At 37.2% G+C, this 17,565-nt stretch overlaps 1 protein-coding gene across 9 annotated transcripts in view; it reads left to right on the forward strand.

The window, feature by feature from the left end:
- Positions 1-17,565, forward strand: part of LOC129780517 (RB1-inducible coiled-coil protein 1) — a 63,105-nt gene that overhangs the window by 43,242 nt on the left and 2,298 nt on the right. For 4 of the 9 annotated variants that reach the window (XM_055788843.1, XM_055788846.1, XM_055788845.1 and 1 more), the window contains exon 14: positions 12,952-13,698. The exons of 1 other annotated variant lie outside the window; for it this stretch is intronic. In XM_055788843.1, coding sequence (XP_055644818.1) covers positions 12,952-13,293 — 342 coding nt within the window. In that variant the 3' untranslated portion in view covers positions 13,294-13,698. Of the gene's footprint in view, positions 1-1,260; positions 1,559-12,951; positions 13,700-13,730; positions 13,786-17,565 lie in introns of those variants that run through there. 4 more of the 9 variants (XR_008743952.1, XM_055788849.1, XM_055788848.1 and 1 more) reach the window with 4 other exon arrangements.

Consider the following 17,565-nt stretch of genomic DNA (forward strand, 5'->3'; position numbering starts at 1 on the left):
ATACATTGCAACTAGCTATAGATATGCTTTGTTCCCAGCAACTGCAGAAAGATCGCTCCCATTAGCTTACACAGCCATTGCTTTCTTGTTATACATTATTAACAAATCATCTCTGTTGCAAATCATGGTTGATTGTGACTCATCACGTGTCCTCTTTCTATACTTCTGTATTCATTGTTTTACTCATAGTGCTTAGAAGTACCGTCGTATGAGGCTACTTTGGACACTTTGTTTTCACTTTGAGATTCAACTTGGAAGTGTACGTATCTACACAAAATACAAGCTAATCTTGACACTTTTAAAAATCGATTGAATCTAACAGAATAAATGAAATATTTTGTACCATCTTTAATCATTTGTCTGGAACTTTGAATGGTCTGAGTAGATATAAGCATCAAATATCAAATAAACCTAATTTTATATAAGAAACATCGACCGAAACGAATTCAAAACACTTTCGGTGGCACTTTTTTATTTGTTCAAAATGGACAACCGAAGACATCGTTACGCCTTTAAAAGTTTTGATGATGAGCCATCCGAATAACTGCATTCTTAGAACCCTCGCAAGAGGCACTCCATCATTGTCTTGCTGCTTCTACAAGGGAAATCTCTTGGTTGTGACCTAATCGAGTCATTTTATTTTTTCGATTATTTGCCTTTCGATAGTTTGGTTCATTTTTGAACTCAGTAAAAAAGTGCACAAACACAGCCTTGAAATATGACAGAAGACGGAAGAATAGGTAGTTTTTGTTTAAATAAAAAAAATGAAAGCAGATTCCATACTGCTTCTGAAAATGCTACTGAAATGCGATATATTTTTTATGTTTATCAACTTGTCGTATGAATTGTAATAACAATGCTTCTGGAAATGCTTCACGAAACATTAAGTTTTTTATGGCGTCAAAATGGTGTCAAAAATATTATTTTAGTAAAATGTCAAAAACATACAGATTCAAAGAGTATTTCTGTTAGAAAACATAGAAAAAAGTGTCAAAAACAGCCTCGTGATTCAAAAGAAGTCCCACACGGCGGTACCATTTAACAATTTTTAGGCAAATTAGACGCATTATTTTATAGTTAACGATGTGTTCAATATTCGTTATGCTCTTACTGATCGTGCGAACGAAACTCCACTTCGATAGAGCTTTCTGCTTCATTACATTCTTTTTTCTTTGTCCTTTTTGGTGATCTCCTTGCTCGATGTCACCATCGATTATACCACACACAAACTGACACGAATCGAAACAAATGAAATCACAGCTGATGCTGTTTAGAGCTTTCCTCCTGCTGAACGATGACGAGTGTTGAAGGCAGTGGGAGCAAATTTTGCGGAGACGCGAAGATTTGTTTTGCGCTTGTATATTTTTCTTCCAAGATTACTAGGCAAATAGCGAATAGTACACTAGAGAAACTGAAATGACAAACTCGGTGAATTAAGGGAAAGGACTTAATATTTTTATGCTATATTTAGACAATTCGGATACGAAATACAAAAAAATCAAACAAAACAAAAACAAAACATATGCGAATAAAGTTTGATTGTTAAAAAGCGACAAAATTGTGTTATTCATTTCAAAAGTCCTTTTGCTTAATACTGTCTCATTTGCGCTGCATGGCTTCCATTAGTCCCGTTCTGGATTTGCATCGTTTTTTGTATGTTCACAATTTTGTTTGTTAAGCTTCTTGCATGATTAACCAAACAAATGCAAACTACCTTTCTAACCAAGCACGAGTGGGAAGAACTATGAATTTGACAACAACAAAATCGATCATATACACATTTATCCTAATTCGAAAGCTGTCCGATTACATCTGAAACGCATAAGGAAAAATAATCAATTCTAATACAATCTAAAACATGGTTTATATTTTGGGGACTATATTCAATGATCTTTTAGCAAAGGTTTAGTGGGAACCTGAATAATGCGGCGGGTTAGGTAGGACTTCCATACCAACATGTGCTCGAATGTTATTATGTTGCAAATAACTATGGGCCTGATCACGATTTCGTTTTCACCGTGAAGTGGCGTTCGTGATCAAGCCCTATATTGTGCCTTCCGTTTTATTGTGAACGTTCGTCTTTCAATGCTCAATTTCGTCTGATACTGATCACTTGTGTTCTAGTCGGGTTTAATGTTCTAGCAGTGCGAGTTCGAGTTAGAAGTTCGTCTCCGGCATTCGAATGAAATGATGACTGCATTGTTGTTCTAATTGTGGTTTCCTCGAATTGTTGGGTGCTCATGATAAGTTTTATATGCTACAGTCGAAAACCTGAATGTTTCGCTATACCATTGCACAATGGCCCAGAAGATGCATTTAAGTGGAAATTAGCGTTTAGAGTTCGACAGTTATTCTCTAGACAAAAACTGTCTAAGACAAAGTTGTCACATATGATAGAGCGCTCATTTTTATGTTATCAAAAATAGGGTGACCAAAATATTCGATGAAATAAAAAATCTAACTTTCTTATCTTTAGAGATAGAGGTAAACATAGTTCGACAATATTGTAGTCCCAGTTATTTGAGACATCTTTGCAGAACAAAGTTTTTCTCTATCTATCAAAATAATCGATATAGCGCCTTTTTTCTATGTTACGTTAGGGTCACCATGAAAAAAACTATTTTTTCGTTCTAACATTTATATTTCAAATTCTACATCCAAACTGTCTTCGAAAGACTTTTAGAGCTTACTAATACAAACATTTTTTGATGCAGAACTTGTCGATATCTCAACTTCACTCAAAGTTATTGATATTTCTTCCCAAAAATTGTCATTCTTTCTGGGGCAAACGTAAACAAAGTATTAGGCTGTCAAAAAAGTCCTGCGGTATTTTTTTTGAATTTTCATTTGTTCATAAAATTAGTTACAATCATCTGTTTTAAGTCAAATATGCGCCGTTTTGTTCGATGACTTGTTCCCAACGAAATGCCAACTTCATAGCACCCCTGTTATAGAAGCTCGCTTCCTTATTGGCAGAAAACTCGGATAGCCAATTTTCACAGGCCTCTTTTGTGGCTAACTTCTGACTACCTAGCTCGTTCGCCATGGACAAAAACAGGTGGTAGTCACTTGGTGCAAGGTCCGGACTATACGGCGGATGCAAAAGAACCTCCCATCCGAGCTCCCGGAGCTTCTGGCGCGTCACCAAAGAAGTGTGTGGCCTGGCGTTGTCCTGATGGAAGACAATGCGGCCTCTGTTTATCAAAGATGGCCTCTTCTTCATGACTACTACCTTCAAGCGGTCCAGTTGTTGGCAGTACAGGTCCGAATTGAGCGTTTGGCCATAGGGAAGCAGCTCATAATAGATTATTCCTTGACAATCCCACCAAACACACAGCAGAACCTTCCTGGCCGTTAATGAGGGCTTGGCCACCGTCTGAGCCGCTTCAGCGGGCTTCGACCACGACCGTTTGCGCTTCACGTTGTCGTAAGCGACCCACTTTTCATCGCCAGTCACCATCCGCTTCAGAAACGGGTCGATTTTGTTGCGATTCAGCAGCGATTCACATGCGTCGATACGGTCAAAGATGTTTTTTTGCGTCAACGTGTGTGGCACCCATACATCGAGCTTCTTTATGAATCCAAGCTTCTTCAAATGGGTCATAACGGTTTGATGACTATCCCCAGCTCTTGGCCGATGCTACGGCTGCTACTATGCCGGTCTTTCTTGGCTAATTCAGCGATTTTGTCGCAATTTTCGACGACAGGCCTTCCGGAGCGTGGCGCATCCTCGACGACCTCTACACCAGAACGAAAACGTTGAAACCATCGTTGTGTGGTGGAAATGGAAACTGTATAAGGTCCATAAACTGCACAAATTTCATTGGCAGCTTGAGATGCATTTTTGCCTTTGTCATAGTAGTACTGTAAAATATGTCGGATTTTCTCTTTATTTTGCTCCATATTTGCGAAACTATAACTCACGAACGACTTAACCAAACAAAACACTGCCAAGCGCGCCAAGACTATATTATAGCGCGCAAACATACCTTTCCAACAAGCTATAGTATGACTCGATACAATGAATACAACTAGAACTACGCGCTTACAACGACACCTCGCGGAAATACCGCAGGACTTTTTTGACAGCCTAATATACTGGCGGCATTTGAAAGAGCATATTTCACTCTACATGATGTGTGATTTTCAAAACTATGTTATTTTTCGTGTTTGAGTAAATTAAAATGGAAATCATGAGTTTTTGGGTAAAAAACCATCAATAATTTTGAGTAGCATTACGATATAGACAAGTTCTGCATCGCATAATGTTGGTATCGATAAGCTCTAAAAGTCGTACGAAGACAGTTTTGATGTAGAATTTGAAACTGTTAATATTATTAATGTTAAAATGAACTTACATAAAATTACATGATTAAATTAATATTAAAAATAAATGTTAAAGCAGAAAAAACACGTTTTTACATGGTCACCCTAATGCAACTTAGAAACAAGTGCTAAATCGTTTATTTTAAAAGCTTTGTTCTACAAAGTTATTTAAAATAACTGGGGCTACAACATTGTTGAACTATGTTTATCTCTATCTATAAAGATAAGAAAGTTATATTTTTCATTTCATCGACCATTTTGGTCACCCTATTTCTGATAACATAAAAATGAGCGCTCTATCATATGTAACAACTTTGTCTAAGATAGTTTTTGTCTAAACAATAAATATCTCCCACAAAGTTGTTTTAGCGCTTTCTATCTGAGTTGCATTAGGGTAACTATGAAAAAACGGTTTTTTTCTTTTATATTTAAAATTCTACATCAAAATGGTCTTCGTACGACTTTTAAGCGGTCCTTACACGATCATTCGTATTGACATTAGTTCAACAGAATGACATTGAAAATTATCGTGTAATTGAAATAATGACGAAAATCCGGATTTTCTGATATTGGTTCATCATTGCTGAAACAGGGCAGGGCACGTTCATTTTATTAATAACGGTTGATAAAATAAGGTGCCCTGAGTTCATTTTCTCGATAACGATTGATAAAGTAAAGTGGGCTGAGTTCATTTTAGAACAACAAAGTACGGTGCCGACATCTAGGAACGTTTTGGACGAGTGAAGCAACCAGAAGCCATTATATTAACTGTGGAAAGAAGCAGCTTGAAACCATCAAAAGATCAATGAAAATAAATGCTGATAGTATTTTGAATTCTCAAAATATGCTATTCTAAACATGTTTAAACCATTTCTGAAGGACATAAATATAAATAAATATTCTGTTTTATGGTCTGAAAAGTTTTCTTCAAGCAGTTGAAGAGTCTTGAACGAAAATTAATGCTGTCGGTTTTTAATTATAATCTCAAAAATTTGATTCACCCTTATAATCAAATTTTTGAGATTATAATTAAAAACCGACAGCATTAATTTTCGTTCAAGACTCTTCAACTGCTCGAAGAAAACTTTTCAGACCATAAAACAGAATATTTATTTGATACAGAAAAGAAGATTTTCATTGATAATTTTCATTTCGAAAACGTGTTAATTTCTTCCACGGAGGTGAGTGCAAGATTTGCTGCTCTCCTACAAATTATCTGAAACTGCTTCCTTGTTGTGAATCATTGTACATATCCAGTTACCCTGGTATGCTCTGAAGGTTCACGCATTAGTATTAGTGAATAAGCTGCAACATATTTTGTGCAGTAACATCGTAATTCTGCGAACTCTTTTTATTTGTGTGCGTAATTTTGGTATAACATATAAAAATTGAATCATACCTATTAAATTGGAGATCATAATAATACTTCAGGAAAGTAATTACGATGTAATTTTGTTGTGAGATATAAAAATTCAAGCATACCTGTTAAACTAAATACCATAACAATACTGTAGGAAAGTAATGACAAAGGAAATTATTGTGTAGGGTTGAGGATTAATGATAATGTGGATTGAAGTGAATCTCGAATGAATATCATTACTGGTAATGTCAGTACGGATGATCGTGTGAGGGCCGCTTTAGAGCTTATCAATATCAACATTTTGCGATGCAGAACATGTCAATATCTTAATCTTGCTCAAAGTTATTGATGGATTTTTATCCAAAAACTCATGATTTCAATTTTTATTTAGTTAAACACAAAAAATAACATAGTCTTGAAAATCACATATTATATAAAGTGAAATCTGTTCTTTCAAATTCCGTCAACAAACATTTGTTATGTTTGCCCCAGAAAGAATGACAAACAAATGAAAAGAGCGTGTTTTTTGGGAAGAAATATCAATAACTTTGAGTGAAGTTGAGATATTGACAAGTTTTGCATCGAAAAATGTTTCTATTAGTAAGTTTTAAAAGTCTTTCGAAGACAGTTTGTAAGTAAAATTTGAAATATAAAAGTTAGAGCAAAAAACAGTTTTTTTATGGTGACCCTAACGTAACTTAGAAAAAAGGCGCTATATCGGTTATTTCAAGAGATAGAGAAAAACTTTGTTCTACAAAGATGTCTCAAATAATTGAAGCTACAACATTGTCAAACTATGTTTACCTCTATCTATAAAGATAAGAAAGTTAGATTTTTTATTTTATCGACAATTTTGGTCACCCTATTATTGACAACATAAAAACGAGTGCTCTATCATGAGTAACAACTTTGTCTAAAGAATAACTGTCAAGCTCTAAATGCTAATTTCCACTTAAATGCATCTCCTGGGCCATTGTGCGTTGGGTTAGATCAGTGGTACTCAACCTTTTTTTTCAGAGGGGCCACAAACACGTGTTAGTGCTAGTGTCGTGGGCTGCATAAAAAATAAAGAGTAAGTGTTGTGTCCAAGACACGACCGCATTTTTAACGTAGAACTACGAATTTCGCGTAGCAATTAACATTGAGCAGACTTTCGAAAAAAAAGTTTAGAACTAACATATACTGTTGTTTTCTCGCTGTCTAGTTGAACTGAAATACTTACCTTCTCAGATACTTACCTTCTCGAGTAGTTTGAAAATTCCGCCTGTGAATGACGGATCTCTGAAGTAGCATGTCCGAGGGGTAACCTGAAACTATTGAAAACCAGAGCAGAGGGTCCAAAGCTCCTAAAGAGGTGGTTGTAATAACTGTTATCCATGGTTGTTGTTCAAAGGAAGAAATGAATAAACTCCTAATCACATCACTCATCACAGTGAATCCTGATCCTTTCCTCCCCCACTAACAACTGTTCCTTCCTTGATAAACACTAAACACTAGGGAACCACGCTATAGAGGCGATCCTTCTGGCCTTCGGCGGCGAATATCATACTTACATTCCTTTCTTTCCCCTGGTGACTGTAAGGACGTGGCCGACGTCGTTATTGACTGTTTAAAGCTCGATTCACCGAAACTTACACAATGAGAATGACTTGCTACTCCCAAGCGTCATTCGGTTTGTTTTTTTGTGCAATTTCACTGGTTCAGGTCAATCACGCAATCTCAAGCTCTGTCTAGATCAACTGAAATACTGAAACACTGAACTTACTGAATATCTTAGTGTGGTTTCAGTATCTCAGCAAAACGACAGCAACCGCTGCGGAACAATTTTTCACCTTCAGTTTTCCTTCAAAAAACGCAGCTCTTACCGCTGAAAAATATGTTCTTCACATCCGGCCTGAAATGCGTTGCACTTTTAAGCTAGAAACAAAGTTCGAATTCACGAAAATTAATTGATCGTTCGGAAAAAGTCATCAATGGGGAGTGGTGTACAAATTACATAACGCTATAAATCCGGATTTTGGACAAAATAGTTTGAAATAAAGTAACGCCAGATGGGTCAATCAAAAGAGCCCGTCGGATCACATGCAGCGTGGGCGTGGTTTAAGTATGGCTGGTTTAGATCAATGAGGTACATACAGGCCCCTGGCATTCGCATTGAACCCCTATTGAACTGACTGGAGCCACCATATCGTGTTTCCCCCCGGACATTCTCAGCTTGTGTTCCCCTTGTTACCCTGAGACGTGCTTCTCACTGACAGTTTCGATTGAGACTCTTTCTAACGACATGGAGTTTCCACATTTCCGTCCTACCGTCATACATAACGGAGCCGATATATATATATATATATATATATATATATATATATATATAAAAAAATATATATATATATATATATATATATATATATATATATATATATAAAAATATATATATATATATATATATATATATATATATATATATATATATATATATATATATATATATATATATATATATATATAAGGAGAAGTAGTAGGCGAAGTACGAGGGTCGTTCAAAAAATAAGTTTCAGTGCCTCAGAAATCACGGAAAAATAAAGTTAGGACAAAAAAAAGGTGATTTTTGTAATCTACGTTTTATTTTCTATTTTTCTACATAATCGCCGTAACGTTCGAGGCATTTTTCATAGCGTGGCACGAGTTTTTCTATTGCGACCGCGAAGTGCGTAGCGTCCAACTTTTTGAAGTACGATGTAACTACGTCACGAATTTCTTCAGTGTTATCGAATCGTTGACCGCCGAACGCCTGTTTCATCACCGGGAATAAGTGATAGTCGCTAGGGGCGAGGTCTGGGGAGTAAGGAGGATATACCTATTCCTACCACAGCGGGTCAAGTGATCCTTTATGAATAGTTGGTAAATAACGACTCGATAAATTGTGTATTACATAGTTTTGTTGAGCAACGTTACATACCACATTTCTCCTGTATATTTCGACATTTTTAGGATAACAATTATTAGCAAAATAATGAAATTATAATTAACACGAAAAATAGCACTATAGCTTGGAATGGTTACTGTTAGCCCGCTTGGATAGTCAGCAATACAATTAATTCTAATCATTCACTATTTATTCACAAATACAACAAAATATATAAAGCAATAGCAAAAATGTGTAATGCAATGGTTTTGTATCACAACCACACATATAAATCTTTCTGATATCATATGAATGTTTGCACGGGTCAAATGACCCGAATGTTCTGTAAAAAATCATCAGCTCTCCAGAAAAAATATATAAAAAATATAGCGCCTTTGGACCGAGACCGTGAAATCTATAAAAAACAATACTGGTAGCAGTATTGCTGGAAATAGCTTCAAAGCTAAAACAAGTTAGTTGAATCTTCAAATATTGATATCAATCGCCACAAATGTTTGTTCGTGCACCATTCGAGAACAGATTGTCCATTTCGAGCTGTCTATTTTGTTGTGTTATTAGTCGAATTGAAATTCGCTTCGTGTTACGATGAATTGAGCCGAAAATGACAATGAGGAAACTATCCATTCACTGTCCATAAATAATTTTCATTATTTTATCCACGAAGAACGCAGGAGACAAAAAGGTTACAGCATAGCTCATTTCACTTTGGTATCATTTATTGTGATATTCACCACCCATCGACTAATTACCATACTTCTACCATCACCGCTCGATTCTCTTATTGGCGGGGTAAACAAACAATACTCAATTATCAAACTAAACGGTCACCAATGTTATTATCAAAGAGTTTAACAATGGAATTTGTCAAACCTATCCAAAACAATGTGCAACAAATATCCTAACGTAATCTATGCGTACGTCAACTATGCGATCGTGTGTCTGGCGCAACCCTTCTGTAACTTTTTTTAGTTTATAGCAAAAAAATAAGAATCTAAATACATTGCAGTTCGTAGGTACTAAATATTCATTAAATTAACCGATGGCACTGGCCTTGGTATAAAGTCTGATTCCACGTTAATATTGATGAAAACTGCACACAGTTTGTCTGCAGTGTGGTCACTACTGGTATTACTTACAAAACAGACTATGAATAGATTGATAACGGTTTTGACAGAATTGTATAGAATGGGTTTTGACCCTTTAATGCACGATGATGTATATGTATATCAGTGTTTTCTTCCTTAGAGAAATGCGGGGCAAAGGTGCGCTTTGGCCATTTTGAAGCATACGAGCATAAAATTTCGACAACAGTGTACTCGTTTGATACATTATTACACCAGCAGCTCACACATATAAAAAAAGATACATTTCATGAAAGTGGCAAAAAGTTATGTGGTAAAAAGTGTTTTGCGATGTTTTGATCTAATTTTTCCAGTTTTGGAGATGACGATTTACTTGCCTAATACAACTGAAAAGTTCGAAACTACACTGTCAAGGAAACCTTCATTCTATAGTAGATGATAGTGCGTATGCGTTTTTGTGAAAAAGTTCAAGAGCGTTTTTTAAAAATTCGATTAGTTCAAACCTTGCTTGTGGGGCAAAGGTGCGCAGTGGCTGTGGGGTATAAGCTCGCACTAGCGTTTTGCTCTGAAAAAAATGTTTTCAAGATGAAAACTGATTTGAAGAAATACACTCCAAAAATGCTCGCATGGCCCGACAGAGGCTCCGGGAGTCTCGAAGTGTCAGATTGCGGAAGACCTTGGTATTTCTGAATCAGCTCTGAGGAAGAGTCTATCTATTTCTGCTGGAATGTGTCAGCGAGTACCTAGTGCGGTTCAGATAGGTATTTAAAAGTGAGCAGTCTGAGGATCTGCAGGCCACTGGACAAAGTTTTCTATGGTATGACTCTCAAAGATTTACGGCGCATTGCGTTCGATTTTTCGGAAGCCAACAACCTTCAGCACAAATTCAACAAAGTTGTAAAACTAGCAGGAAGAGATTGGGCTTCTAGATTCATGTGGAACCACCGCCTGTCTCTTCGAACCCAACAACAGCGCAACGAAGCAACAGTGCTCCAAGGCAAAGCGTCGGAATCCTCAGAACCGAAATCCAAGATGAGAAATAAAAATAAACAATTGCTCAAAACTAATTCAAAATGAATTTCAAATGAAAAATATTTTTATTTTCACCATGCATTCAATTCAATAACGGTTATGTTTCGTTTATGTTTATGTTTTCACAATGAACTTGAAATCAATATTGTTTTTTTTTCAACAATGAGTTTCAAATAAATCAAGTGAAGGTTACTATGTTTTTATAAACTTGATCTATATAAAAAAAATGATTTGGTGTCTGTTCCTCACGATTTAACTCAAGACCGGAGCCACGGATTTAAACAGTCAGTATCAGTATTGATGCGTCTTAGTCTGCATCAGGTTTATATGTCAAAAAAGAAATTATATACCGCGAGTATTACGTACATAAAAATAATTTCTGTGAGAACTTGAGTGTTCGAAATGATTTATATCAATATATCAATTGTGGGTGGGACGAAGTTCGCTGGGTCAGTTAGTTCATTAATAAAACCGAATTCTGTTTCAAATGTTGGACATTTTCGGATATCTTATATTGTCAGTCTCCTTCCTCCCAAAAATTTCCCCGTGATATGTTCGACTATAACTCCCACTTTTCTCCATCCATAAAAAACACAGAACACCCCCCTCCTGCCTACTGGACGGTGCCTACACTCTCTAGTAATGATGCTTCTCCCGCTTCTGATGATAAAGCATTTATTTTTGGTATAAGTTATCTCAGAAGTTTAAATCAATAAGTGCGCACCTTTGCCCCCACTATGGGGCAAAGGTGCGCATTTGTCCTTTTTGTATTAAAAAATGTATCTGCCCAATTACAAACACAACTCGAGAAATGCTTGTACTACGTTTCGAAGGTAATATATATAGTTACAATTTGGTAAGCAAACGGAATTTTATTAGCTTTTATTTCAAGAGTTATTGGACGACAACAGTTAGGTGCGCACCATTGCCCCGCATTATTTTACTCAATTCCTAAACGGTAATTCAAATACAGCGTTTTTTATTTTTAATATGTAATTAAAAAGGAAGAATCATGCATTTAAGGGTTAAGAAAGAAAGATAACAAGCAATTTTCGACCAAAGATGGTGCGATAAAGCTTCACATTCGTAGATGGTAAATTTTGCGCAATTTATGACAGAAAATATCATTCAAAAGACCATGCATTCGTGGATACGTGAGCACTAAAATTCTATTTTACGGTACACAGTTTCTACTGCAGTTGCAGGTTTAGTGGCTTGTATTCTGACCTCAAGTTCAATAAGAGTCTATGGTTTGTTGGTTTTATTCTTAGACTTAAAATAGTCCCAAAGAAAATATTCTAACAGTGTTAAATTATACTATCTCGATGGTCTGTTGTGAGGGCCACTTCACGATGCTATAGAATGTCGAAATTCACACTCCACTTTCAGTTTTTAAGCATGTAATTGTGATTCATCAATCACTTGTGGGTTTCGATAATATCGAAATAAAAAAAAATCGAAGCCCAGATTCCAGTTTGAAGGTTCAGCGGCATCTGGAATCAATTAGACCAAAGCAAATCCTCAAACCTGTAGGACCAATTCACCCCACAGAAACGTTTCCATGTCACCTCACCCAACATGCAAAAATTAAAATGTAATTACTGCCATTTATTGTTATCAAACTTACTGTTTCGCTGCATCAAATTGTTCCTCTTCCTTAGGCGAACAGAACTTTACTGCACAATACACGAAAAGTCTCTTTAATCAGCGTGAAAAACCTTAAAACCACGATAGGAAAACCCACATTTTTTGACAAAGTGCTCGCTGTGTTCATGCTACCGTTTCCTTCCACCTGTCGAATTTTACCAAAGTTTTTTTTTACGTTAGGTGCATACGGCTCAACAATAATAGGAGATGACATTATAAAAAAATCAAGTTGAGCCGTACTTTTTGAGATAAAGGGGTGGTCCAAATCAACCCGTATATCCAACTCACCCCGTGTTACCCTACTGGACAAGTAAAAACATACCGATTCTAAATTGGGAGACGATAGGGAAAATTCAATTGGTTTTATAGAATTTTGACAGAGTGTTGGAACTATTTTTCATCGTTTTGGAATTTTTTACCATTGTATATTTTCTAACAAAAACCAAAAATACTGGTAAGTGTACAGAATAAGTAACGCAAGGTTTCATAACCATTACCAACATCTCATCAGTAACTAACCGAAGCCTCACCCTACTCACCTTACTCACGACCGGCTTCCATATCATACTCCCATTCAACAGGCCCGGCTGCCAGGTACAACACCATCGCACAGTCTTGGTTCGTCTGCGTCGGCACCGATCGAGTCAGTGGGTGGTGGTGATGGGGTCGACATGGTCGATGGCGCCGTTTCCACCGTGCTCCTTAGTACCAGCACCGGTAGTATTGAGGTTGACACCAGCAACCTAGCCGCCGACGAAATCACCAAAATCACCGTAGATGGTAGCGGCACGCTAGTAGCGCCCTCGAGCTACCCCCAGTCAGATGATGTAAGCGATTCGGCCGACTCGGAGTATCGTTCGCTCGAGAATAAGGACGATGACAGCGATGCGCTAAACTGTGGTCTCGAGAATGAACACTTTTGAGGACAGGACACTGTGTTTGATTAGCTCGTTGCTGATTTATTGCCGCGCTTTGGAGCGGTGAAACATTTCCGAAGAAGTGATACACATGCTAACACAACTAGATTTGTAATTAATTATTGTTGCACAATATCACACCGTATTTTTTTTCGCTTCGACTTTATTTTTGAACTAATGGGTGAGTTACTTTCATTCGATAAATAATGATAACACGTGTGAAGTGTTGACAATTTGATTTGTGGAGTGGCTTCAGCATCCGGAAGGATGAACAACTCGGGGGAAACAATTTGAATATTGTCTAACCGTGGTGTCAAAAACGAAACGTCCTTTTTTTCGCTGTAAATCCAAACCAGTGATCATCATAGTATATAATCAACGTATTTTTCTTTGATTTCACAAATAACATTCATCAAATCTAATGGTTTGTCTTCCTATTCAAGGTGTCCCCTTCCTCTTTTGGGTCGCTCGTACTCCATTATTTGATGCTTCCAAAATGTAAGTTGGCTTAATTGTGTGTATGTTTTTTTCGCATTTTGCTTTAGTCTGAATGACATTTAATACGATTGCCGCTTTGAAATCTTGAGAGTTTGATTTTCCGTCAATTTGAATCTACATATCGTAGATTTTTCTGTTGGCAAAGAATTTCTACACTGTATAAGAGTTGATTTCCAGTAACAAATTTTATGTCATCGAATGGTTGTTACTCTTACTCAAATTGCTTGGTTTCATGGATCCTTGCCTGTGTGCTTTGTAGTCATGCAATACTACTGTTTATGCAAATTTCTTCTAAGCAGGTACACTGATGGGCACAAAAAAAATCCACCCCTATTCGAAATCAAAATGTTCCAATATCAAATTTTGTTTTCACACTTTTCGATATTCCAGTCAAAAGTACGTAACTACGTAAAGTAGACCATTTTTCCATTTCACTTTCGTTGATTTATTTATTAGAAAAACCAAAAATGACTTGTTGTAAATGAGTTCTTTTAGGGTATGACATAAAAAAACAATCCACTTCATGGTTTATATAAAAAATAATAATAAAAACAAATGAAAACAATTCAAAGTCAAAGTCAGTCTGACCCCCTTTGCCCTCGTTAACCAGCTGACAACGTTTTGGCATTCTCTCCATGAGGTTCCGGGGGTGCTGGGGGATCAGCTCGTCCCAAGCCTTCTTCAATGCAGCAAAATGGTTTCGCTAGTTCGTAACGTCAGTTTTGTCCAACTTGTTGTCCAAAATCGCCGATAAATTCTCAATACGGTTCAAGTCGGGACTTTGGGGTGGTTTGATCCGGGCCGATCGGAAGAATATTTCTGTTTTGTTCGCAGTATGCTTCGGGTCATTATCTCGATGGAAGGTGTAGTTATCATTCAGCCCCATTTTCAGCATGAATTCTTCCCGGTTCTCGTACAAAATGTCGATGTCGTTGATCTGCGCTAAGTTTCCCACCCCAGTCCACGAGGAGCAGCCTCACACCATGGTGCTTCCATTCACCTGGTACCTTTGAACCAATATGTTCAGCTAGAGGCTAAAAAAAGCGCTCTAAAGCTTAAAAGATGGAAAAAAAAATACTAGACGGGGACAAAACTGGTCACTTGAGCATCTTGAATCTTTTACCCTTTGGACCAGCCTCAGAGATGAACAATGATTGGATGGAACCTAGGACCAATTATGACATTCCATACAGAGTGATCGAACATTCTCGCTCAGTATGCGATGAAGGTGCCCCAACGTTCGTAATGGTTCAATCATGTTCTACACTGATGGGTCGAAATTGGGAATCACAACAGGTGCTGGAGTGTATGGTCCCAGAACAAAAATCTGTGTGGCTATGGGAAACTGGCCAACAGTTTTTCAGGCAGAAATAGCTGCAATAATAGAATGTCTAAAGTATAAACATGCTAACAATTGCATATTCTCTGACAGTCAAGTGGCACTTAAAGCTCTAAATGCCTTCAAGTGCTCTCCTAAAATTGTCTGGGAATGCATTTCCCTTTTACGGCAATAAAGTCAGATAAGTTCGGTACAATTGTACTGAATTCCTGGCCATAGAGGGCAACGAGCGAGCAGAAGAACTTGCCAGGAACGGCTCAAACTCACCATTCACCAGAACCATTCTGTGGACTCTCCGACTGTGTGTTGAAAAGCGAGCTGAAAAAATGGGAAGACCGGGAAGTGACAGCCAATTGGATGGCTGCAAAACTTAAACAGGCGAAAAAATTTATTACGCCGAGTATTAAAATTATTCAACAGCTGCTAAGCCTTAATAAGAAAGACTTAAGCACATTCACTGGTCTTGTAACAGGACACTGCCCGAGTAAATACCATCTTAAGAACATAGGTTTAGCACAAGATGATATATGTCGCTTTTGTAATGCCGAAAGCGAAACCTCGTAACATTTGCTCTGTAACTGCGGAGCTTTAACTAGACGCAGACTTCAACACCTTGATAAAGCTATTCTGGAGCCCAAGGAAATTTGGTCTGCGTCGCCGATCAGGATTATAAATTTTATCAAACAGATTATTCCTGATTGGCACCTATCACGCTATAGCTTTCAGTATACTCCTTCATCAATAAGTAGTAGATAAGCTTGAAGTGTAGTATAAAAAAGGGGTATACCACAATAGTTCAAAATAATGGACGCAGTGGTTCACACCCAACAGGGGAACAAAATGTGCTTCCATCATCGTGCTTCATAGTCGGTTGTGGATGCCGGTCCTGCAGGCCCTCGTTGCTATTCCGCCACACTCAGAGTCGCCTTCTATTGTTAAACAGTTTGACCAACCAAATAACGCGATTCCAGAACTCCAGCGGTTTGTTGACTTTTTTATGTCATACCCGAAAAGTACCCATTCAGGAACAAGCGTAATTTTTTGTTTTTCTAAAAAATGAATCAACGATACTGAGATGACAAAATTGTATACTATTTACTTATTTTTACGTCGTATTGACTGGAACATCAAAAGGTTTGAAATAACTTTTGATATTGAAATACTTTGATTTCAAATGGGGGCGGATTTTTATTCTGCGCCCATCAGTGTAACTGAATTTATCAGTGAACCTCAACATTCCGGTTTTGAAATTTTTTGTATTTTTTTTGTATAGTTTCCACATCGCCATGTCATTATCATTCTTCATTACATTTAGATCAGCTGTACATCTTTGATTACGAAGTGTCAGTGTCGATATCTGGTGGCTCCATACGTATTTGTGATGTTAACTATTTTCAATCAAATTAGCAGCTCCAAAGGCTATTTTAAATAGTAACACAGTGTGTCATATAAAATACATACTTGATGCGGAAAAGTTAATTTCCATTCATAATTTTTATTTTTGAAGTGAGTTTATTCTACTTGAAAATCCATTATCATATTCGCTTCACTAATAAAAAGAAATAATAGGGGGTTGTATCCAAAACACGACTGCTTAGGATTACGCTATCGTTGTATTTAATTTGCTTGCTTATCATTTCTGATATTAATGAAAAACCCAACGAAACAACTCTTTAGTAGAATATTTTGGATAACCTGAAAAGGGTTAATGGCTTGCGTTACTTTGTAGAAGCAATTCGAAATACCGTACTCGAAAAGAAATGCCACAGACAAAAAAAAACCTTTTAAGTCAGATGTTTTTAAAACTCTCAGGGAAGAAATAAACACATATTAGCAATTATCCTGCGAAGTTGGTTTGTTCAACCTTCTCTCCTACACAAAATGACCGCACATTGGATTTAACGCTACCCATAAAATTATGTGTAACACTTGTGCCTTCTCTCTTATACACATTCATAATGGGCGAAGTTCTGGCGAATTTGATGGATTTGTCTCCTTCGGGACAAAAACAACAACGTTGGCTTCGTACCACTCCATCACCGTTTTCGCATAATGGCACTATGCCAGATCCGATCAAAACAGAGTGTCACTTTCGTGGGAAGGAAGGAGGAAGGGCAGCAGGCGCTTCTGGAGGCATTCTTCTTTATACAGGGTCTTTCAGATTAAACGCTAACGCAACAAATTTTAATAACTTCTACAAAACTGAACCGATTTATATTTTTGAAAAACGAAAATAAAGCTTATTTTAGGACATTTTCGATGTGACCACCCCTTTTTTCGATTTCTCATTGTCTGCTGGACGAACCAGACGGAAAAATTGATCTTCTTGGCCACGCCCTGAATCGAAAGGTTTGGATTGTGCTTGAAGTAATCCCTCAACTTCCTTGCCCTCACAGTGTCGGTCGTCTTCGCTTTTCTTTCGCTATCAGCTCCCGGCTGAG

Source organism: Toxorhynchites rutilus, chromosome 3 (assembly GCF_029784135.1).
Source record: "Toxorhynchites rutilus septentrionalis strain SRP chromosome 3, ASM2978413v1, whole genome shotgun sequence".
In the NCBI taxonomy this organism is placed as follows: Eukaryota; Metazoa; Arthropoda; class Insecta; order Diptera; family Culicidae; genus Toxorhynchites; species Toxorhynchites rutilus.